Source organism: Myotis nattereri, assembly GCF_964212035.1.
Source record: "Myotis nattereri genome assembly, chromosome: 13".
Lineage (NCBI taxonomy): Eukaryota > Metazoa > Chordata > Mammalia > Chiroptera > Vespertilionidae > Myotis > Myotis nattereri.
In genome coordinates this window covers 54,169,354-54,194,118 of record NC_138088.1, presented here as the reverse complement: position 1 = coordinate 54,194,118, position 24,765 = coordinate 54,169,354, and the positions used below count along the sequence as shown (strand labels likewise).

Below are 24,765 nucleotides of genomic sequence, written 5' to 3'. Positions count from 1 at the left end.
GCAACCCGGGCATGTGCCTGGACCGGGAATCAAACTGTGACCCCTGGTTCATAGGTCGATGCTCAACCACCTAGTCCTGCTGACTGGGCCTAGAATTTTTCTTTTGACCCTGATACTCCCTTGTCTTACCTAGACTTATGACCCAGCAAGCTGGCATTTCAAAAAGCAGGGAGTGCCTCTTGGAAAACACTGGGCAGCTTAAACACGATGCAGTAATGATGATAATAATAATCTTACACATGAAGCATTTGTCTTTATTCCCTTTTGTAGGAAAAATAAGAGCTCTGGCTCAGCTCACCCACTCTCCCTCCTTTTTAATTGGCTTCAGCCGCAGAACGAGCGGCAGGTGTTGGTGCATTCAGAAGCAGATCTTGCCTTCCGACAAGGACAGCTTGGTTAAAGCTATCAATGCTGCAGCCAACAATTATCCAAGGGCAGAATAGAGTTGCTCAGAAGCGATTCTCGAATTCAGCTTCACATTTATGTTTTCAAGAACTTTCTGGATCTTTCTGCCCTTCCCTCTTTGCTCCCGCATCCCCATGCAACATGGGGATTAACACAGATGGGAGGGAAAGGCCTTTTCAAATAGAATATTCAGAATCTCGAATCTCTTTGTTTGCAAAGGATTTCTTTTGCAGTTTCAAGAAAAAAAAAAAACAACAACACATACTAGAATCTTGCTTTGAAAATGAACTGCCTAGGACAGTATCTTTCAAACTAAAGACAGGAATTAAGTCACGATGGAGTGTAGCTTCAGTGCCCAGAATGTTTAGGTTGCTATGCCAAAAACTAATGTAACAAGCCCTGCGAGAGTGTTTTTCATCCTGTCCCAAAGAGCAGAAAAGCCAAAAAGCTAACCAGCCAAACTCTTTGCCACTTAATTTTTATAATCCCGTGTCTGTATAGGAACAGGAAATAAGTCCACTTACTTCTCAATCACATTAAAATGAAAATGTTCATAAACGCTGTTGAAGGCTTAAGGAGTCTTCCATGGGCCTTTGAGAAAGATCCTCTTGACATCGGTCCACTTTGTGTTTAACACGCAGATTGAATTTGGGGAGGAATTAACTCTTGAGAGGCCACATGGTTCAAGGGGGGCTGCCAGAAAGCCATATTCTGAGAAGGAAAGAGTTTTCGCAGGCCCAGTATTTTTAAGGACTCCGGTCAGTGAGAGAACCATGGCCTGGGGTTCTGTGGTTTCTTAAAGGCCTCCGCCCAGTTTCTCAGCGTGGTCCGGGGGCATTGAGTAGTGCCACCAAAGCAGAGCAGATTTCTCAGAGAACCATTGTTACCTGCTCTGGAAATCTTAACAAAGCTTGGCCTTTTCACTTCCTGCGGGCTTTTCAGCTCATCTGTTTTCAGTACCATATTAATCAACATCGCACAGAATGATTAAACTGGAGGTATGTGTTTGGTTTTAAGGTCCAACCGGGATATTAGCCACCTCAGAGTCCAAATCCATGCCGGTGTTGGGTTCTGTATCCAGTGTAGCAAAAACAGCCTTGAACAAGAAAACTCTGGAGGCAGAATTCAACAGCCCAGCACCTGAGCCAGGTGAAGGGCCGTGTAAATTGGAAGGAAGCGCGAGTCCCAAGGTTACATTTCAGTAAGTAACGCTGCTCTTTACTACCTGGTGTGCAGAACAGTCTGTGATAACTAACTCGTGTGTTGCTTTGCTTTCTTTCTCTTCAGAGAGCCTGTACCTGCTCTTCTTCCTCTTTTCGATGAGCCAATAGGCTCCTAGTTTGGAGGTCTTATTCTTATCCAAAGCAGACGCGCGTGTAAAGAGAAGTCCTGCCCTAAACTGGTTTGCTAATCAGGTTCCTCACAGCGGGGTGAGCTGGGTAATCATTATTCAGCATCCAAAGATACCGAGTCATTCTTTCAAGATTAAATGCCTACATCATCCCTCTTAATGGTTCATGAGGAGCTGAAGAAGATGCTAGATCTTTCAGAAGAACTCCATCTTCCAACGTCCTTGAAGGGTACCTTTTCACAGCCTCCCTTTCTGGTGCTCACATAAAGATGTGCCTTCATATCTCTCTACCCCGAGAATGAAAACATACCCTGTAAACAGTTATCTCTATAGACTGGCTTGACAGTGACACTCCGGTCACCAAGTTAATCCTGCCATGGACTGTGTTTCTGCCAGATCTGGTGGAGCATCGGTTTGTTTTATAACAGTGGCAGGCTCTTTTGGAAATTAGTCTAGTTTTGCTTTCCTTCTCTTGCCAGGATGTCAAGGGGTTTGTCACTTGAAGAAAAGGAAGAGGTGAGACGAATCAGATCAGCCGATTGTAATTATAATCACAGTTAATTAAACCTCTGATTTCCTGCTCTGTCAGGAGAGAAAGAGCCCTTTTTGTGCCTCTACCTGTCTTCGTTTAAAAGGTGAAGTCTGGACAAATGAAGTTGAAATTCAATTTAGGTCTCTTTTTGCCAATTGGTATTTTCTTCCATTCTTGTCTTTCTCATTGGTACTATTAACCTTTTCCCCCCACTCTTTTTTGGAATGAATGGCCTTCTTTGCTGATTTACAGTTTTATCTAATTTCATTGTGTTTTGGAGCACATTTTTTCCTGCAGTCATGTGTTGCCTTTCTTTTGACTGCATTTGAACAGTTCTAACAGAAAGATGATCTATATGCATTCTTCATCTTTCCTGTTAAATTCGTTTAACATCTAATTTGACATCAGCACTACGGCTACGTTTGAACCAGTATCCGGACACAAAAGCAATTTGGCCGAGACAAGTTCGTTTTTGAGAAATGCTTCAGTGTGTGTGTATAGATTTTTTTTTCCCCCTTTACCATTTTACACAGATAATCTTAATCAGAAAATACTGCGACTCCTTCTTCCTTTTGTCTGCCTTTTATTCTCCAAAAGTAAGTGGAAATTACATTCCCAAGAAAGGAAATGAAATAATTGCAGGCCCAAGGTCTGCAAAACGTGTCGAATTGACAGTGAAAAGGATCCGCGTGTTGACAGACACAGTTGTTAGATGCCATAAAGGGCTATGTGAGCTCAATTTATTTCTCATCTTGCTTGTTCAATGACTGCTCAAGAGACACATTTCAATTTAATTTATCTACTTAAAGCGTTAATACAAACACTCTGTGCTGCTGTATTAACTTTTAAACCTCGCACCCGAACGCTTGATTATTCAGTTCTTGACGTTCTTTAGCTGAAATAACGAATGCCATGCATTTTCATACAAGAAAGTCACTTAGGACAGAAGAGGGCCTTTCTGAAAAAAATCTGTTTCAGTACAATTAGACTCTCTAAAGGAATCCGAGTATTTTGTGTGTGTACGTGGTAATCATTCACTTCCCAGACGGGCCCACTTCATGTTGAAACCCAGCTCTGGAATGAGGACAAGAACTTGAACTTAATGTAGTCACATTTAAGCTTTACAAGGGAAAATTCGTGTGATTTGTCAGGATTCCTGGAAACTAGTCTCACTGCCAGGAAGGAGAAGGGTTATTTTCAGGGCTCTTTCTGGCTTCCTGTGACTTACTGACTTCACTCTGTTATGCAAACCATAAGGTAGAGGCAGACCGCGCTGTCTTACCTCATGTCATAGACCTGACTTGTCAAAGCACTTTGAAGTTGGATCAGCAGTCCAAAGTGAGATGTTTCCCTTGCTTTTCAAGGCCATCTTTGCACTCCTGTAATTGCATCTTTATGTTGGTCTGTGGAGAGGCCGCCGCAGTGTTTCAGGTGAGTGGCACTGTCGGCTCTTGACAGGGAATCAAGGTCAAGGGAGGAGATTGATGACAGTAGCCTGGAGCCCTCACATTATCACACGAGCACCAGTCCCTTCCACTCGCTCCCTTCCCTCCTCCTCCCACTTTAGCCTCTCTGGCCAGGTATCCATCCACCCTTGCCCTTTCCTTTTGCTGTCCCCTCTGTCCAGAGCGCCCTTTCCCCAGCAGTGGCGTGACCTACTATCTCATCTTCATCACTTCTTTGCTCAATGTCACCTTTTAAATGAGGCCTACCCTGACCACCCTATTTAAAATTATAACTCATCTTCCTCCACACTTCGATTCCTCCTCAACCTGCTCCATTTTCCCCACAACAGTTATCTTCTAATCCATTATGTGTTTTATTCATTATAGTTAATGCTTATTTTCTCCCTTCCCCTGCTCCAACGTAAGCTCCATGAGGGTAGGATTTTTTTTTTTTTGTCTGTTTTGTTCTCAGGTGTATCTCAAACACCTGGAAGAATTCCTGCCCTGGGGTAGGCTCTCAGGAAATACTTGTTGAATAAATGAACAAATGAGTACATTTTAGTGTCAACAAAACAGTAGAGTATCAATTAAAGTACTCAATTAACCAGCAGTCCCCCATTATTCAACACTTACACATATTCGTAAGCCAAATATTAGAGATTTTTATTTGTTGTTTGGTTGGCCTATCTGGTCTTTTAAACATATTTTAAGTGCCTAGGAGTCATTTTCCTCCAGCTCAGTCTTGCATACCTTCTGCATCTTTGCACTTACACAAGATAAAGTTACCAGGGACAGTCAGTTGTAGAAGATGCAGATAGGCTCACTTGATTAGCCTCGGGTAGACAAGAAAGTTTTCTAATCTAAGAAAGGTTGTAAAGTAAGAGTAGAACCAGAGATATTTTCTGCATAAGATCCTCACTTAACCAGAAAATTAAATAACATCAGCTATTCCTAGAAAATTTTTTATTTTAATAAATTCTTAAAATCAACGTATGTTGTGTATTCCAAATAATTGAGTAACTCCTGCCTGGTAAATTGTAGAGCTAGAGATATGTGCAGTATATGGCTCTATTTCCTAGGGACTTGTGAGAAGGCAAGACATACAGTTAGTACTTAATTACAAGGATTAAAATTAACATTTCTGTCACCAGCCTAAGCAAGGTGTTTTATTGTTGCATCCACTTTCTGCTGTACCTCTTTGAGATAGCTCCGTCTTTATATATATTGATTTCAGAGAGGAAGGGAGAGGGAAAGAGAGATAGAATCATCCATGATGTTTTGAACTCCTGTGATTGATAAGAAAGAATCACCGATGGGCTGCCTCCTGCACGTCCCCTCCTGGGGATCGAGCCCGCAGCCTGGGCATATGCCCTTGACTGGAATTGAACCCGGGACCCTTAAGTCCATAGGCCGACGCTCTATCCAGTGAACCAAACCAGCTAGGGCAAGGTAGCTCCATCTTTGCTCTAGTTTGAGCTTAGCGGCCATGGGTCATCATGTTATAATAGAAGTAGGGCAAGAGGGCCTTCAGGGTGGAGAAAGAGGAGAGCAGATCTGAACAGAGCTTTGCATCACAATCAGGGAGAGGTCCAAGAGTATCTTGTATTCTTGCCACCTTGCTTTTTCATCCCAGCATCTAGATGTGGCCCAACTCGTCCATACTGAGCTTCATGCATCCATGTTCTCTTTTTCTACTGATGACTTTCAGGAAGGTGAATATCCTCCTGATAGTTACAACTAAATAAGCAGTCAACCTCAAAGATGGTTTTCCATTTCATCTTGTTACAGTGCCGCCATGAGACTTTGCTCCAAAGGCGAGAATCCGTTTGAAAGTGAACTCAGGTTGCATTGTGCTTGGTATGATTTCATTGATTCCATAACTGTGTCCTCATCCCTTGGTCTTTCTTGAAGATGCTTTTAAGCCACAATTGCCAGAGACTCTTCTAGTTAACACTTCTCTAGTTCATCATGCTGCTCTTCAGTCCCAGATCTCTCCCAAACTCTAAGCTTTATCAAGCTCTTTTAAATTTCCTTTTTAACCACCAGATAGGCAGCTACCTTACCTTTTTGGCTTGGGAGGTCAAAGCAGGTCACATGGTGCCCTGGAAGATGCTTTTATTTAAGAAACAAAATTTAAGAAACAAAAACCCATGTAGCAATGACAGTTCAATAAAAAAAATTTTTATTTCCAATGAAACCATTTTTATTTTAATTTGCATTTAATTTCTAGCTCTTGTGCCTCTAAATACATGTGACTTTTGGCCGCACACAGATTTGTTTTTGTAAGAGTTCATCTTGTGTGAGCCATTAACTGAACACCAAGCGTCGTTGATAAAAGATAAATTCTAGATGTCTCTTGGTTAGTGTGATAGTCAAACATGTCTGTGAAGGAAAAAACAGAATTGCCTTTCAAAGGGTTTTGAATTAAAAGTAAGATTGGTTTGATCATTGTTTAACCTCTAACTGGTCTCTTCAGTTTTGCTTCATTATCTCCAGGGCGAAGCTAATGTAGAAAAATGAAATTGAGAAGCCCTGCCTTTGAAATATGTCACCAAAGAGCAATTGAGACTCCTAACTTACTTTTAGGGAAACTTGGCTTAAAGTCTTCCCTCAAATAGTGATCTCAGTTAGGAATTAATTTGGTTGGCCATGTAACTGTTCCTTAAGGGAAGTTTGCTTCAGCAAATGGAAACTAGAAGGGTTCTTTTAGCCCCTGTGGTAGAAAGGTCATGTTTTCTTTCCTTATTCCCACCTCCACCTACTCCTCATCTCCACCCTTCTTCTTCTCTTCTCCCCTTTTGTGCATGTGGGTGAAGGTGGGTGTGCGCATGTGGGTGCGTGTGGGGGGAGAATGGAGGGCCCCTTCCTGTGCTTAGTAGACGTTTGTTTTCTGAGAAGAGACTGCTCGCTGGCAGAATGGACAGCATGGAAGTTACTGCTTAATCTGATGCTCTTACACAATTAAAGGATTTTGTCTGCTCTCAACTGTAATCTTAGTACCGCCGAATTGTGTCCAGACGCTGCAGGAAACGGCTCTGCGCGACAAAGCTCAGCCACAAAGCTGCTCCCTGTGCGCCTGCCCACGGGCCATTAAGTTTTAACAACAAAATTAGTGGACAACTGGATGTTCTGGAAGTTGAGATCCCCTCACTTACTCTTTTTTTCCTGCCCCCCCGAGGAGTTACCCTGTGGATTGGCCGGAAGATCCGCTGGGCAGTTTTGTCTCACACGTGTTCTGAGTTGCTGTACGGACAGCAGCTTCTTCCAGGTTAATTGTGGAGACTGTGTTACCCTCATGGTAAAGTTCTGCTGAGTAAATCTCACAGTGACTGTTCCAGTGCTGCTGAGTTATTCTCAGTTCTCTCAAAGAATTAATTGCCGTCTAACATTTGCCTCCATTTGCTGCAAATATCTGTGATGTTAAGGGACTTAGCATAAAACACATCACTTCTGCATAGAGAACCAGATTGCTTTTGGTGCTTTGTAAGTTTTTTAAAAAAACATCTTTCAGTAGTCTCTGTAGTCTGTTTGTGTTTCCTTTTATTTGCGTATAGTTGGGTATTTAATTTCTTCAAATAGAAGTAGCCGACTAAAACGTAAATGCAATTGCATATGTAAGGACAAATTGACCTAACTTCTGAAACCTGCTAGACACATTTCATCCTGAAATCTGCTTGGTCATGCAACTATATGAAAAGAAGCACACAATTCTCTGTGACTTCCCCTCTTAAAAGAGAATTTAAAGTATACGATACAGTAAATTTAAAGAGGAATCTTTACAAATTTAAAAACATTGTTCTGAAAATCTAGAATTTAAATGGCCAGTGCTTAGCGCATGGCCCCTCTCTTGAGGGGCCAGTATTATATGTGGTAATTTTATGGAAGCCTGTTAAGTCTCTTAAAATATTGCTTAAATAACATTCCCTTTTAATAGTTGGGATCTTTCAGGGTCCCTTTAAATGGCGCAAGATTACAAAAAGCTTTGAAGGTAACCCCCCAAAAGTGTGAGACATTTCCGAATGTTTGACCTAAAGTTAATCTTAGTTCCTGCATTATCAGTGTTGACTTTGTCGGTGAGAAGGATCCAGTGTCCTGAGCCTCTGTGGGCCAGTGTATTTGGGGACGTGTAAGTGTCTACAGTCCGACTTCCACTAGCGGAGTGAAGAACTGGGGTGAGGCTTTGCAGCACACCCCGGACCTGCAAGGCCACCCTACTAGAGGCCTGCACCGAAGAGCAAAATCAAAGCTAGGAGGCAATATACGAACCCCACCCTATGAAGCCTGGTGCCCAAGCACAAGTCGGGAGCCATTTCGGAAAGCAGCCACATTTTCTCAGCCGCAGGGGGCGGGAGGCGGGGGTGGGGGGGTTGGGGGGTGGGGGGGGGGGTACTTGCTGATAAAAGGGAAGAGCTGACTCCAAACCAAACCTGTACCAGAAGGATCAGAACAATCGCGAAGGGTCCTGCCAAAGCTGAACTTCACGAAGGACTCGACTCTCATAAGCGAGGAAAAACGCAGCATTCTAATTTTTCAAAAGCACATCATTGTTTGCATTCAATGAAATTCCTTTCAGAATCAACTTTCCACGTTCCAATTATGTTCAACAAATTCTAGCTAACATTTCGGCTGCAATTCCAATTAACTAATGCCCCAAAGAGCCCTAATCGACACGGTTCTGAGCTCAATTGAGTGCAATCAAAGCTCATGAAATGAAGGGGGAAATGCTTATTTCATGCAAATTCTACATATCACTCAGGCTTAATTTTACTGATAATATAAAGGTGGGACATTTTGAACATTACAGTGAATGAAACTTTTAAAGCGGCGAGAGTTATTTTATAAAATGCTCCCCCTGAAAAGCTGATTGCCAAACAGTCTAAAAATGGTCTGCGGCATAAATGCCAAGTTCATTTCTATTTCACTTCGGAGGTAACTATCTTTCAAATCGCAACAGCTGGACTATTTAACACAATCTGGTGAATCAAAGTCTCGTTCTTCCCTGGTCTCCCAGTGGGACGTCTGCATTAGTCGGTGGCAGCCATCCAACAAATGACGCACAGCCAGCCGGACGGTCTGAACTCTGTTTCATTTACAAGAAAAATGGATAAAGCCGCAATCATATTTACCACCTTCAAGGACGGAAAACGGCAAGATTTAAATCTGTCTTTATAAAGTAGTTTCCTGGGGAAACTCCAGCGAGGACGTCAGTTTCATAGTCCCCCTTGTGTAAAAATAAGAAGTCTTACTCCCCCCCCACCCAAACCCCTCCCCCAGTTACAACAGCGGCGAAGGGCTGTGGCATTACTCTCGTTCCTTCCAGACACCTGCTTTTCTGGAGATTTTAATACACCTGTCCACAGTTTCCCCAAATACACTTTTAAACATAGAATGACACTGTCTATATTACTACCAATTCTAATACTTTCAACTGTCACACAGAGCCCATTTCTTTGAGCTTGGTGTACTTTTTAAAACCCCATTTTAGCTCAAAGAATAAATTAGTTTGTCCATTCGGGTCGGCTTCTAGGAAGGAAAAACAGCTGCAGTTTTTAATGAAGAAAAGTAAGTGTTGGACTTACGCTGCCACGCTTGACGGTCGGACCTCAGCTCTCGACGTGCATCTGCCCGCCCAGTGAACAAGAAGTCCTCACAGGTGACACTGGCTGGCAAGGCTGTGTCCACGCTGAGCAGTATTTGCGGTTGTGCCTGGCATCCGGCTTTGTAGGGTGGCACAGATTGGTATATTGTCTCCTAGCTTTTGTTTTGCTTTTGCTTTTTGTCTTGAAATAGCCTTTAGGCAAGTGATCTAAAATGATCCTTAAAAATATCTATTTGAGTGGATCATAAATGACTTACTGGCACGTTGTGGTGAGAAAGAAAAAAAACAAAACCCGGCAAGAAGTCAAGATTCCACAACTTCAGTCCTGTTGTCTGCTATGAACGAGTGGTTTGCCCTTGGACAATCACTTCACTGCCTTCTTTGGGGTCTTCATTTGACAAGTGAAAAGGGACCAGGGATCCCTGTCAGCTCCGGCATCCCATGCTTTTAGTCTTGCTTTGTCTCACCTGTACCATTCAAGTGGACTTGGCGATCTTGCAGGTTACAGAAAGTCTCCCATACTTTTGGTGAGGACTGAGTTTTAATGCCTCATTTGTGGTCATTGCCCTGAGCCGGAGAGTGAAAGGAGAAAAGTTGAACAGAATAACAATACTATCTTGCAGTTCCTGTTGGATGGTTGCATTGGGGGGCCTGGGGCTTTCACCTGGGGGAGCAGCTCCGGTTTACCCCCATTTGAAAGCCGCCAGGACAGTTGCCTAGAGCAAGAGCCTGGGTTCTGGGAACCATCACCGACCGACCGGGCTCTCTCGCTCTTCCCGGGAGATGGGAATGGAGCTGGAATGCAGCCGAGGAGGAAGGGCCCTTATTGCCGAAGGAGCCCTGAGCTGCTCCCCAGGGGAACCAGGAATGGACCCCATGGCAAACCAGGAAGGACTACAAGTCACACCCACACATACAAAACCCACATGTGTAAAAAGCTTGAAGGGATGGACGTTACATTTCCATATCTGAAAGATGCCACTGCGAGCAGGGATTATGAAAGAAATCCTTAAGCATGCTGGAGTTAGCCTGTGGCGCCATTCTTTCCCTAGGACCGTGGTCGGCAAACTGCGGCTCACAAGCCACGTGCGGCTCTTTGGCCCCTTGAATGTGGCTCTTCCTAAGCCATAGGAGTACCCTAATTAAGTTAATAACAGTGTGCCTACCTATATAGTTTAAGTTTAAAAACTTTGGCTCTCAAAAGAAATTTCAATCGTTGTACTGTTGACATTTGGCTCTGTTGACTAATGAGTTTGCCGACCACTGACCTAGGAGAAGGCGCCTTGGGTAAGCAGCGTGGTGCTGGGGAAAAGCAGGAACCTGGACACGGAGCCCCTGATTCTCATTCTGCCTCTGCCGCTGCTCAGCTCCATGATTTTAGAGCAGGCTCTTCCCCTCTGCAAACGTCACTTTCCTCATCTGTCAAGGGCAGATGGGACCAGATGATCCCCATAGCCCGTGCTAGTCTTAACCCGTTGGGATTCCAGGCTGTGCCCCTTCACCTGCAGAAACGTGTTCCTCTGACTCTCAGTGCATAGATTCAGCGAAATCGCCCCCTATGCCCAGTCCAGTGCTCATCAACAAAGGAGTCCTCACACTGCAGCCTCAGGTGGTTGAATAATAGATGCATCTGCAGTTGAGAAGCCTCCTTCAAGGAAGAGGACCAATTCTGTGGACTGAGACAATTTCAGGGCCCGTCAGCCTGACAATACAGGTTTCCAAGTTTTCGGTTCCATCGACATCCGTTTGTTGCTGCTGGTAAGCCCCGAGAGCACTTCCTGGAAGTGTTGGGCCTCCAACCGATGAAGAAGGCTCGTTTAGGACGTGCTCACCACCCCTTTACCTGCAGGCACACCTGGGCATGAGACCCCCCGACTCGTGCTGCACAAGTGGTGAAGGTCAGTAGGGGCTGATGGAATTTGCTCCCCTGGAATGAGATGGACACTCCTGTGCATGCCGTGAGCCGGTTGGCTGGCTTGCCTGTGGTGAGCTCAAACCCAGGCTGGTGGTGCCAGCCTGGTGACCTGAGCTGCAGGCTTTGTGGCTTTGTCGCAACCTAGCTCGCTGGGACTTCATTTCCTAGAATGCCCTTGCCCTTTGGCTTCTGGGTCAGGGAGGCCACAGAGAGACTTGCATGAGATTGTGAAGGCCAAAGTGATACGGGAGTCTTTCTTTTAAGGCTCTGAAGGTCCGCGCTGTTCCAGTTCACGCATGTTGTCACCTCGCTGGCATGTGGCAGCAGCTGGGCCGGGTGCATGTGCATTTCCCCGAGGAAGGGCCCCAGCTTAACCTGCAGGTGGTCTGCATCATCGGGACTAGAGATTGTGAGAGCCACAGGCAGTGCCGTCTTCGGTCTCTTGCTCTTTTCAGCCATCTTTCTTTTCAGTGGCCAGAACTGCTGACTTCCTGCCCAGCATCTGAGGCAGAGGCAGCAAACTGAAGTAGACCACTGCCGGAGGTCTAGCCCCTGCAGTAAACCCCTCATATCATCATAGTGGCTGTGCTTCTCTGGCCATATCCCAATACAGTCTCGCAGGTGTCAGCCTGGCCCGGAGAACGTCAAACAACCGGGTACCACTGCCGAAACTATGTCCCATTCTGATTCCCAAAGTATCGTAACAGACATCTTGGAAAGTGGGTCCTTGGCCGAGGTCAATGAGCAGTGTCTTGGTGTTTCTCATGGCAAGGGCATTGCCAAATGGAGGCAAAAATAAAGGAACTGGCCCTCAGGATAGCCCACCTTTTCTCTCCTGTCCCTCTCTTGGCTTTTGCCACCTCCGAGGAAGACAGAGTTCCGCAAGAATTACTTAACTCATGAGCATGTCACGCAGTATAACCGGATAGCCAGATGGAGTGGTTTTCAAGATCTGGATAAATCTCATAGCACTGGTCAGACAGTGATAAAACCATGATCATTGGGTTGAGGATTCTTGGACCTGTGGCTGGACCCTGAAGACTCTTTTCTCTCAATAACTGATCGTTGGTTCTGTTGTTTTGTGGTGTGAGAGAGACCTGCAGACCTACTCACTCCGAAGCCGTCGTGTCTGCCCCTTCATCCTGAGCCTTTCCCACACAGCTAATGGGCATTGGCTCATTCGCTTACCCCACAGATGGGTCTGCGCCAGGTGCTAGCTGGGGGACACCTGTGAACAAAGCAGAAGAGTTCCTGTTTCGCGGATGCTTACATGGTATTTGAAGAGACACGTTAAACAAGAAATTGCACAGCATTTCATTATAACTGCGGTAAAGCCAACAGGAGGCAGTATTGAGTAGGAATAAAGTAACTGGCAGATCTGACCTGCTCCAGGAGTCAGGAATAGTAGAAACTGACACCAGGTAAGGGGCTGGTTGAAGAGTGGGCAGAGCCTGGCCAAGAGGTAGGCCAGGTCCGGCTCTCCACAAGTGGGCAGGCGTGTGCTGGCTCATGGTTAGCATCCTGGCGTTTGCCAAGAAGACCAGATGAGTCCGAATAGCCCCTGCCCTGCCGACTACACGCCCCTCAACCTTCAGGCAGTGGCTTCTGACCATGACTTCTCAGAGGAGGAGGTTGCCGACTCCCTAATTTCCTGGCACGTGGCAAGAGCCAAAAGCGTTTTGGGACACCCCTTTCCACGGGGAATTGTCACCCATCAGCTTGAGAAGCCGAGTTGCTTGTGTCAGAAGAGACGAGGAAAGCTCTGGAAGAGAAGCTGCATGTGACATCCAAGAAGAGATTTCTCAAGAAACATGATTCTCCTTTTTAGAAAAGGTTATGGTAACAGCATGTTAGCATATTCCCTGGGTTCTCCCCGCTGCCCTAGTTCCTCCCCTCGCCCCCAGTTCTGAGCAGAGCTCTCAGCTGTCCCTCAGTGATGGGGAGATGTACTTCCCTCCTCCACACAGTCTCCCCAGAGCTAATCTGCAGCCAGATGTGCCAGGGACACAGGCAGGGGGTTAACTGGCTCTTTGAAGGCGGGACAGGAGTCTGGCTCAGGCAGTGGGGGGCCTGCACACGCCCCTGAGCTTTGCACTTCCTGAGGAGAGCATGTAATTAAGCAGGTAGGTGCTTGACTTTTTAACACCTCCATCGTTAATTGCTCTGACTTTTTCCCGCCTTCTTTCTCCTGGCTTTGTGCTCCTAAATCTGTAACCTAATAGCTTCATTTTTTGTAAATGGCTGGCACCTCAAAGACCACTTTGTGCGCATGTTGCTTAGACTTAGAACGTCTTGGGGTGTTTTTTGTTCGTCTGAATCCAGGAGTAGGAAAGACAAATATTTTTCCCTCTGCTTTTAATTATTTTGTTGTTTAACTCTTCATCCCCTAGGCCTCCCAGTGACCCGGGATGGAGGAGACAATGCATTGGCAGTGAAAACCAAGCCGAACCAGTTGTAGTTTTAGATCCTGTTTCCACACATGAACCCCAAACCAAAGACCAGGGTGCCGAACAAGATCCAACTCCATGCAAGGATGATGACGGTGAAATTAAACCAGAATATAAAGAGGACAGTGCTGAAAAAATGAGAGATACAGACAGCTCCAGCTGCTGATCCTTGAGCCAGAAGGTGACATGAGGAGAAGTCCGTTTCAACGAGCACATGTTTAGTTCTAGAGACATTCTGTTCTTGTCCCTGGATTCAGAAAACAGGTTCTTCTCTGATGTCACTTTTGTAAGTAGTTCGCCTGTCAATATACTAGTAAGTAAGCTGTTTAGCAAAATGCACATTCTATGTAGTTTTTTATATTCATAGGGATAAGGTGTTTGTTTGTTTTTTCCTAATTACTGTATGAAATGTGACTTCTTTTAGAAGGCTACAGAAAATTCAGATGTTTCTATCCTTTTTATTAATGTACATACCACTATTCAAAAGTCATGCTGAAAGTTTGTAGGGCTGTGGATAATTGGAAAAACAGAACTGTACAATTTGAGGTGATTTAAAAAGCCCTCAAATGAGCTGGGTTTTTTTTTTTTTTTTTTTTGGATCCAATCCTCTTTGATGGAGAAACCGCAGTAGCATGGGAATTGTTAGGCACTGTGGCATGCAAGTTACTTCCTAGGATATACCGAGATAAAATTAAAATTCAGGCGCTGGCGTCATACCAGTGGCCCCATAATCAGTGTTAATTATGCACACTGTTACCTATGGGATGAAAATACATGCTGAAGATTGAGTCCAAAACCTCCCAAGGTTTTCGGTGGGAATGCGCTCGTGGCCCGAGTGCAGAATCGAGGTGCAGTCCAGTCCTTGAATGTAACAGAGTCTTATCTTGGTAAACCCTCTGCTCTGTGCTATGAGTTCACTGTGTTTTCTCATGTACTCATGGGGCACAGGTACCATATTTCATCACAGTTCTTAACATACAGTGAAGAGCAGCGACAAGCAGACAATTTCCTTTACTGCTGTTCTACATTACACAGGTTTGTTGTTTTTTGTTGTTGTTGTTTTTGTAAGAAATTAAGTGGTAGTTAGTCTCTAAAAATACAATGTTTCGGTCTACCACAGTGAATAAATAGAAATGTAATCAGGGATTAAAAACACACACACGTATGCAGCTTTTCAAAGCTGATTGTTTCAAAATTGGTGTTTATTTAAAATAAGTGGTCATGTACTTGAATGCATTTTTTTATGACAGTGATTCAGTAATGGTAATTTTGCTATTAAAGGAAGTGAAAGGTTTCGTTTTGTTAGCCGAGCTCAGCATGTAGCTGTCAGGTGTTGCTCACCTAAGGGCAAGAGAAAATGATAGTAATAATTGCAGTAGTTGTATTGTACTTGATTTTTGCACGTGTGCGAAGCATAGGCTTGAAGAGGCAGGCAGGCAGGTACGCGTCCTTCCTCGATTTGGACACAATGATCTTCCTGTAGGTTCGTTATGCTTGACTGTTGCCGTGTTCTTCCCGGGACGACTTTACAGTTACTTAGCAGTTTACTCCTGGGAAATGGAAGTGTGATGTTTTCCACTGGAACGCTCTCTAACGGGAGGCTGCTGCTGTGTGATATACTCACTAACTGCATTCATTCAACTAAACAAGTTCTGTTCTGCTGTGATTGGAGCCTTCCTCACCCCACTTATTAAAAAGCACCCGCAGATTCCCACGAAACGTCACTTGTGGTTATTGACATGTTTGGTTCAGTTCCCCAAATCGGACATTCTTTAAAAGGAAATGACAGGAGCGCTGATCACGTCCGTAATTTTTCATAACTCACCAAGTGGTGTATTCTGAGGACTTTATTCCCTGTTGCTTCGTGCTGTCCTCCCTCCTGTGTCTGCCATCAGCCCACAGGGGTGTGTCATCCACATTTAGCACCAGGAGGATGTGTGCTCCGTTCCCTGGTTCATCACACACGTGACAGAATGGCGCAGTTATAGAAGCAGCCTCGCTTCCAGGGTCCTGCATTAGGCCAGGCAGCAGGCAGTAACTGGTATTTTGACTGTTCTTGCCTTTTCTTTTTTTTCATCCTCACCCAAGGATATATTTCCATTGATTTTCAGAGAGAGTGGAAGAGAGAGGGAAACACATAGATTGGTTGCCTCCTGCACGCATCCCAACCAGGGCCCAGGAGCCTACAACTGAGGTATGTGCTCTTGACTGGAATCGAACCCGGGACCCTTCGGTGCGCAGACCAGCTAGGGCAGGAGTGTTCTTGCCTTTTCTAAGCTGCTTACTTTCTTTCGCTGTGGTCACAGTCATTTAAAATTAATTTGATATGAAGATATTTGATGTAGGATTTTATTCACCTTTCTCTGCCTAGTTTTTCCCTTTACACGTCAGTTTTTAGGAAAGTTTGCCCCTGCTGTGGTGTCGTTGTCAGCGAGCAGTTAGGCGGGGGGTGGGAGACCTGGGAAGACTGGTGCTTGTGTCTTCAAGGTACGCTCGTAGCTCTTTGCAGATAAAAAGTATAGATACCCTCCATAGGCTGTTGTACAATTGGAAGGGGCAGTGCAGTTATCCATCGTAACAGTAAGATGTTGGAAATGGAGTAGTACAGGCAAAAATCACTGTTTATCTTTCCAGACAATTTGAAGGTTGTCTGTCAGGTCAATGATAGTCCATATCACAGAATCTTACAAAACAAAGTTTGGATGATATTCCTAAATGCACACTATACATGTGTAATCACTTCAGTCATGGGACAACTTGAGCTTCTGTGGAACTAAGTGGGGGAGGGTGGATGGCCGTCCATCATCATCATCACTGACCTTGGGAGGGTCACCAAGCAGTTCCCGCTTAAGGGCCGGATGGAAGTTTCTTCCGCACACTGACCTTTCCCAGTCCCTCTGTCGTTTCTCAAAATGGGACATGACTGGTTTCTTTCACCTCTTTTACAGTTGGTATCTTACAGATGATCTATCTGCTCTAGATCTATTACCTGTCACATAATAAATGTAGACAGAGAAAACAGAAACAGTGCCTATCACTTTAAAAAAATTTTTAAGTTAAAATGCTACCTACCCACTGGTGGCCCCAGTCCTCAAGTGCGGTCAAGGTGAATGGGCTGCGCTCTGCGCTGAAATTAAAGTGCTGATCGGGTTGAGGTCATCAATCACCTCATTGGTTCACTTCATTTAACTATTTACTTAGTTGTACATTTTTTCTCTGGTTTCAGTCATCCAATTATAACTTGTATCATAGTTCCAGGGCATGCTCTTATATGATCTCCCATGTTTCAATGCGTGTGTGTGTGCATACCCATGTACACGTGCAAAGGCCATGTGAACACCCAGTCCGTTCCTCCTGCCTTTAAGATGGACTTTCCCTCCAGTTTCTCAGATCCCCTGTTTGCTGTGAGCAGCAGGAGAGGCGGTAGCAGCCACAGCCTGGACGCTCTTCTCCCGGCGTGGACTGACACCCCAGTCCTCCTGCCCGGGCTCTGGGAGACTCGGCCCTGAAACCGACCTTGAGTCATTGCTTAGCAGCGGTTCTCAACCTGTGGGTCGCGACCCCTTTGGTGGTCGAACGACCCTTTCACAGGGGTCGCCTAAGACCATCCTGCATATCAGATATTTACATTATGATTCATAGCAGTAGCAACATTAGAGTTATGAAGTAGCAACGAAAATAATTTTATGGTTGGGTCACAACATGAGGAACTGTATTTAAAGGGCCAGAAGGTTGAGAACCACTGGCTTAGAGGGAAAGGCCTGGGCATCAGACCATGACTTTTCCCTGTTAGTCCTCTTCAAGAGGAGAGGTCCTCCATGTGTTTAGTGACAACATATAGAATATGCCAGAAATCTAAGTTTAGCCAACTCTCCCATACGTCAGTACATAGCAATTTATATAATTTTTGGGTAAAGCAAATGGTAACTTTTTACAGAGAATCTAACCCATACAAAGCAGGTGGTATCCGTAGGTACGTGATGGAGAGAGTTCATTTCTGTTCCTTCTCTGCTGGCTCACAGCGGGCGGGGCAGTCACCCTACACCTGCACCGTCTTCAGTCACCTGTCAGGTGCTGTTATGTCAATAAGTGAGCATTTCATTCCCTTAAGGATAGTTATCCACCCATGCATGTGTTTATTCACTTACTCTCATTCCTGTTCCGAGAAGGACTGAAGGAGACTCCCAAGGATATACATAATACAAGAAAAACTAACATTTAGAAAGAGGAGGGAATCGGGGCCAAGGCAACTGCTTGGCTGTTACACAGGACGGTGAAACTCTCCTACTCCCGCGTGAGGTTGGCTACAAAACCGTGTCTGTGCTTCCTAGCACAGGTGTGTAATGTAAACGCAGATGCACACATGCTCCCAGCACAGAGAGCTCCTGGTGGAAAAGATTTGCTTCTCAGAGATGTTTTCATTTGTAAAGTGTGAGGTGTTTGAACTGAGTCCGGAGCTGGCAACACAAGTCCCGGATACTTTTACGAGGTCATCCCCTTCCCTCCCCGATGGACAGGAGCGCAGGTACGTAAATAGAACCTCCCTGGAAGTGTGATGGCTGTGAGACACGGGCCGCACACAGGCAGAAAGGCTATATGTGTATTTCACCAAATGGTAAAGGAGAAGAAGCACAAAGTTGGTGAAGTTTTAGAGCAAAACCAAGATGAAGAAGACAGACTTCAGACCTGCGGCCTGAAAACACGGATGTGGCTGGACGTGGGTGTGGACAGCCCGGTCCGGAAGCGCTCGAGCTCAGGCCGCTTCCTCTATGACTTCTGTGGGGAAGATGGGCTCCGGGCGCCCGGGCAGCTCACCGGCCTCGGCAGCCGCGGCCTCCGGCTCCTCGGCAGCCTGTTCGTCTTCCTCGTTCAGCTGGACGAAGGTGAGTTCTCCTTTGAAACCTATTGGAAAGCAACGACAACAGTGTTCACTGTCCGATCCAGTGGTGCCGAGGCCGATGCTGTTTGATTTAAAGATCATCCTCAGAGGTGCCCCACCACCATCAGAGAGGGTTCCAGAACCATTCCAACGGGCCTGTTTTGGTTACACATTAACTGCGGGACACTTGTTCTTCTCGGTGTGCACTGCACCCTTCCACAGCCTTCTGGGACATTCCACATGCGGCGGACTTGGGCAGTGGCTTAGCAGGAAAGGCTACGAGGAAGAAGGTAAATTAGAGGGAAGGCCCGTCCTGTACATGAGCACAAACCGTTGCCACTGACTACCCCACGGTAAACGAGTGCTGACTGAGGCTGTTGCGGTCTGGTCCCCGCGGTAAACGAGTGCTGACTGAGGCTGTTGCGGTCTGGTCCCCGCGGTAAACGAGTGCTGACTGAGGCTGTTGCGGTCTGGTCCCCGCGGTAAACGAGTGCTGACTGAGACTGTTGCGGTCTGGGGACCGTGGCAGGGACCGCAGGCAGGGACCGTGTTTCCTTAGCTGTTTTCCCGGCGCTCGGTTTGCTCATGTTTATGGAGCACCGCCAGTGTCCAAGCATTCTCATTCATCTGTGCATCCAGGGGCCTGCGCTGCCACCAGGGAGGGCTGGTCCCCGGTCACGAGGGTCCTTTTGGATGCCCTGAAGCAGCTGTTTCCCTCGTGGTAGGAGGTCTGGCTGGAGATGTGGTAAGTCGTGTAAGAACCTAAGGCTTCCATGAGTCAGTGTGACATAAAAAATAATCAGGCGTGTGTAGGAAGACTATACTGTTACCTGTTTGAAACAACAGGCCTGTGTCACACACCAAACAACACCAAGTAATTTTTGACTGCCTTTATGTGACTCAGAAATGGCCTCCCGATTATATCTTCCTTTTCTGTGAATCTTAGGGTGTGTTTCAGGATCATGATGGTAAACATGACAAATTTATAATCACAAGTTCTGTTGGTGTCTCTATTTTTTCCTCTTTGATGTATGTATTGAGTCATAGAGTAGGACTGCTTCCTTGCTTCCATGGGTGTGCTCCCCAATACAGTCTACAATGCATCTACCTCCTTCAATAGACTTCATTTACAGCATCCAAGAAAGGGTCATGTTTTAATTGTCAGCACTGTGTAAATAACATATACTGTTTTCAGTATACCAATTCATTTATCCTATCTTAAAATACAAAGTAGCTTTAGAATTCCACAATAACTATTGGTTTCTTTTAATGCAGTGGTTCTCAACCTTCTGGCGCTTTAAATACAGTTCCTCATGTTGTGACCCCCAACCATAAAATTATTTTCATTGCTACTTCATAACCGTAATGTTGCTACTGTTATGAATCATCATGTAAATATCTGATATGCAGGATGGTCTTAGGCGACCCCTGTGAAAGGGTCGTTCGACCGCCAAAGGGGTCGCGACCCACAGGTTGAGAACCGCTGTTTTAATGTCTCTGTGCTACAAAGGTACTTTTGGCCATCACCATCAATAATATAAAAAGTAAAACTGCATATTTGGGGTGTTTCTCTCCAGTTAAACCAGTATACAAGGTGATTGGACCCATGCAAATTTACCAAGGTTTCATGTCATGGGTGATTGGTTCCTTTCTCTTGAGACGACAGCCTTCCCAAAGCACATCATTAACATGAACACGCTGCCTACTTGTTGTCTTCAGAAAAATGAGTGGTTTCCAAAAGCCATCAGGAAAAACCTGCCTTTAATTCTCCTGGGTTGTGCAGAGAAACCTCAGCTTTGATTTGTACCACAACAAAAGGTAGACTTGGAGATTCCAATCAATCAATTCTATTGAAAAGCATCACGCAGCCTATTTATCAAGAGGAACAGCTGGCGAGAGTGTTAAACATTCAGGTAAACAGATAATCCATTAAGGAAACAATGCACATTGTGGCCCATGCCATCCTGGTTTGTCAGCTCTTATTTCTAGCCTTTGGAGTCCCCTGCCCTCCTGCTGGGGGACTTCTATTCCCCCTCTTCCTGTCTTTGTTCTCTTGTTCACGGCCAAGTGAAAACAAAACAAGCAGCACATACCCAGCGTCCCGTTCTGGACAAGTTCTTCCTCGATAGTGAAAATGCGGTTGTACTTGGTCACCCGTTCGCCGCGAGAAAGACCTCCCAACTTGATAAACTGGACACCCAGTCCAATGGCCTTAAGCAGGGAAAAGACAACTTATTTTATTTATTGATTATTTTTTATTTAATTAATTAATTTTTTTATTTCAGAGAGGAAGGGAGAGGAAGAGAGATAGAAACATCAATGATGAGAGAGAGAACCATTGATCGGCTGCCTCCTGCACACCCCCTACTGGGGGTTGAGCCCGCAACCTAGGCACGTGCCCTTGGCAGGAATTGAATCCGGGACCCTTTCGTCTGCAGGCTGACGCTCTGTCTACTGAGCCAAACCAGCTAGGGCAAAAGACAACTTTTTTGAAATGGAGAAATCACCTTTTGCTGAAAGGACACTCTCCCTGTGTGCTGTTTGCGTGTTTCTCTCATCACTTCCATTTTTTTGTCTTATATGGATAAGGGGGCCTGCTTAAAGCTGAGGGTGTCAGACAGAGAGTGTCACTGCGTCACACCCCTCCCTGGCCGTGTAGGCACGCTGACTGCCTGAGAGCGTGCCGGCCTTCCTCACTTCATTCTGGGAGGTGAGACGGCAGGTGCACACCCCAGTCATTTAAGGGTGCTCACCCTTTTCCCCAGGACTTCCATTTCTCTTCTTTTTAAAAGGTCAAAGTTTAGCTCTTCGCAAAAGGGAGGAGGCAAGTCTATTTTTTAAAAGGTTACAGGACTTTCTCCGCCAAAGCCTATATTTCTCTGAAATACCAGTTCCCGATAAAAGCGGTGCTTTGGCAATTCTGCAGTTGACCAGCCTGCAGCACTTACCAGGTCCACGAGGCTGTCATCTGCAGACTCCCCTTCCGCGCTTCCAAAGACAGCCACGTGCTTCTTACCTGCAGGCAGAGGAGTTCTTTTCAGCTTCCCACGGTACAGAAACAGTTTGCAAATGCATGAGCCTCTGAGAGCAACATGTAAAAATGCCCAGAGATTTAAAAGTTTCCCGTGACAATTCAATTGTTTGACCACCTAAGAATTCTAACCCAAATATTTACTTCCCCTTTCCCCGCAATACCTGGTTTTATCTGTTCACCCCTTTCCAGTAGCTTGGATGCTAAATACTAAATGAATGCTACCTTTCGTCAAATTTAAGGTATGACAAATTGTATTACCCCTAAAGGGGGGAAATGCTCAAATTAGATCGATAGCATTTCTAAGACCACAGCTGTACTACACGATTCAATTCCGTGCTTGTTCAATGAGGAAAAGTGCATCTTTGAGTCAGGACATTTAAATGCCAGGCATCGCATGGGGAGTTGATGTACCTAATGCAGCGGTTCTCAACCTGTGGGTCGCGACCCCTTTGGTGGTGGAACAGCCCTTTCACAGGGACAGTGTTTTAGATATTTACATTACGATTCATAACAGTAGCAACATTACAGTTATGAAGTAGCAACGAAAATAATCTTATGGTTGGGTCACAACATGAGGAACTGTACTTAAAGGGCCAGAAGGTTGAGAACCACTGGCCTAATGTATTTTACAACTCACTGTGTAGAATTTTATTCAAAGGAGCCTGTCATTCTGAATGTTGACTTATCAGAAGAGCAGCGTGGATAGTATTTAATCATTTCAGGATCTCAAAACCCCTTGGGATTTACCCAAGTCTACAAGGAGTATGAGCCAAAGTTCTCCCTACAGGGACAGTGTTTGCGTGTTCAGAGGCGGGAGCTACAGTGGCAACCTGAAGTGAGTGATGGTCTGACTGTCGAGTTTGGGCCCTGGACCAGGGCAGCCTCAGGCCTGGGGTCTACAGGCATCTCATTCCTTTCTCCGGCACCCGCTCAGGCCCCTGGATGCCAGTCCCACTTTGAGTCCTGCTCCAGGTCTGAGACTAGCCTTCTGCCTACTTTCTGATATTTATATTTCAGGGACTGTGCGTAAGTGAACAAGACTCCCATGAACTCGTGGAAGTCTACAGTCAAGTGGGAGGTACCCGGCATTAAATAATTGTACGAGTAATTGTGGCCAGTACTACAAAGGGGAAATAAATATAAAGCTGCTATGAGAAAGGTTTGCTGCAAGGGGTGGAGGGAGTCAGGGAAGGCAGAGACAGGGTGGGACAAAAGTAGGTTTACAGTTATTTGTACGGCCAATAACATAGTAATAAGTAATAATACACGAATAAACTCTGCTTCAGTACTCACAACTGCAAAGCTCCTTCTGCCCCACCCTGTATATGCCAAGAGGAGGCTTCACTTAAGGCAGGACGACCTGAAGGGTCAGGAATAGGGAGCCAAGTAACAGGACAGGGCAAAGCATTCTAGGCTGAGGGGGCAGCATGTTGAAAGACCTCAAGGTGGTAAGAAAGTGAAATCTGAGGGATAAAAAAAAATAAAAAAAGCCAGTGTGGGCAAGTGGGATCCCTGTCCTGTCATGTGCAGCTGACAGGGCAGTGGCCTGGCCACACCTTCGTGGTGGCCCTCTCTAACGGAGATGCCCTCCGGGGCTGGGGCTGACCGGGGGCGCCGGGGAGTGAAGACGCCGCTTTTATTTCCCAGCACCAGATCTCTCATAGGCGGTGGGCCGGGGTTTGTTTTTTCCCTCCCAGGTTTAGCTCATGCTTCTTATTAGCCCCGTACAGCCTGTTTTCGGCTTCTTGTATAACCGAGTTCGTGCTGAGTCTTTGCGACCTCGACTTTTTTACTCACTGTCGATGAGGTTGCTTATTTCCACCAAGTCGGACATCGTCGTTTGATTGGTGTGCTTTATGATCCGCCCACTGGATTTGGGGGTGCTGATGTTGCCTTCCTCTAGAAGTGTGGAAATGCTTTTGGAGGCACTTCCTGCAATTAGGTAACACCTGGAACCAAGAGCATTATAGAGGCTGTCCCACTGTTCAGAGTCCTGGGTGAATATTTAAGAATTGATCGTTATAAGGTATTGAACACAACCACAGAACAACAGGAATCATATAGCACATACAGTTGTACGCCTTTCTGAGATAACACACAATGGTTTTCTTTCGCACCTGCAGCTGAAGGGTGCCTACACCACAGCCACACGGATTAACGAGCTCCTCGGAGCAGAAGCTTAAAACGATTACATTTGAGCGTAAAGATCTAGTGAATAAAATGTTTATACACATTAGTTGCTATTCTCCACGTTGGTTCTGAAGCTCTTCAAACCCAGGCTTTCCTTTCCCACTGTATTACCCGTAATGTTGCTAAAGATTGGCTGGTTAGAAGGTTCTACTGTTATTTCTGGTAAACAGACAAGATGAAAGCCCAAGCTCAGTCTGTGCCTCCCGCAAGCGCCTGGGTGGAGCTAAGGCCGTGAAAGGGAAGACAGGACTGAGAGAGCCTGGGGCTCCCAACCAGACCCGACACTTCCTGCCCCAGATGTGAAACCCTGCGTTATCTCAGAGAGGGTGTCTGTTCAGTTCATCTAATGGTTCTCACATTCATAAATAGAGAATTTCAGTTTTTCTCTTTAAGGGAGAGAGATGGTCTTCTGTGGCACATAAACAACCCTTGTTAGAGGCAGTAGCTTGAATAGATTAAAGTAAGTCAAACCTTTAAAAAAAATATATGGCTTTGTTACTCTCCTGCATATGCAGTAACTGGATTTAGGTTAAAAACAGTTGGCCTAGTGCAGGGGTCCTCAAACTTTTTAAACAGGGGGCCAGTTCACTGTCCCTCCGACCGTTGGAGAGCCGGACTATGGTTTAAAAAAAAACTATGAACAAATTCCTATGCACACTGCACATATCTTATTTTGAGGTAAAAAAAACAAAACGGGAACAAATACAATATTTGTACTTGCATGTGGCCCGCGGGCCGTAGTTTGAGGACCCCTGGCCTAGTGGAAGTCCTGTGTCCATGAGCACTTGAAAATGATCTATGATTAACCTATTGAGGCTCCCGCTAGCACAGCGGGCTCAGTGCCCTCAGTTAAGTTGCTTGTAAATGTACGGCTACTCCTGAAGTGCCTGGGGATAGCTTGCTTCATTCCGTGGACAGGCACACTCCTAGGTCATTGTGTTTCTGCGATTCATTTGCTTAGTAAGTGC

General features: G+C 45.6%; 2 protein-coding genes across 4 annotated transcripts in view; one reads left to right on the top strand and one right to left on the bottom strand.

Annotated features, from left to right (window-relative positions):
- Positions 1 to 14,876, top strand: part of SHTN1 (shootin 1) — an 85,969-nt gene extending 71,093 nt beyond the window's left edge. Inside the window, exons 15-16 of one of the 3 annotated variants that reach the window (XM_081105381.1) lie at positions 11,182 to 11,230; positions 13,638 to 14,876. In XM_081105381.1, the coding sequence (XP_080961507.1) occupies positions 11,182 to 11,230; positions 13,638 to 13,705 (117 nt within the window). In that variant the 3' untranslated portion in view covers positions 13,706 to 14,876. Of the gene's footprint in view, positions 1 to 1,422; positions 1,607 to 11,181; positions 11,231 to 13,637 lie in introns of all 3 variants that reach the window. The other 2 variants (XM_081105379.1, XM_081105382.1) reach the window with 2 other exon arrangements.
- A 3,404-nt stretch (positions 14,877 to 18,280) lies between these two features.
- The window catches only part of ENO4 (enolase 4), a 24,047-nt gene continuing 17,562 nt past the window's right edge, over positions 18,281 to 24,765 (bottom strand). The window contains exons 11-14 of the mRNA XM_081105385.1: positions 23,405 to 23,600; positions 21,522 to 21,589; positions 20,667 to 20,784; positions 18,281 to 18,596 (exon numbers count right to left, since the gene is read on the bottom strand). Of these exons, the coding sequence (XP_080961511.1) occupies positions 18,448 to 18,596; positions 20,667 to 20,784; positions 21,522 to 21,589; positions 23,405 to 23,600 (531 nt within the window). The 3' untranslated portion in view covers positions 18,281 to 18,447. The remainder of the gene's footprint in view (positions 18,597 to 20,666; positions 20,785 to 21,521; positions 21,590 to 23,404; positions 23,601 to 24,765) is intronic.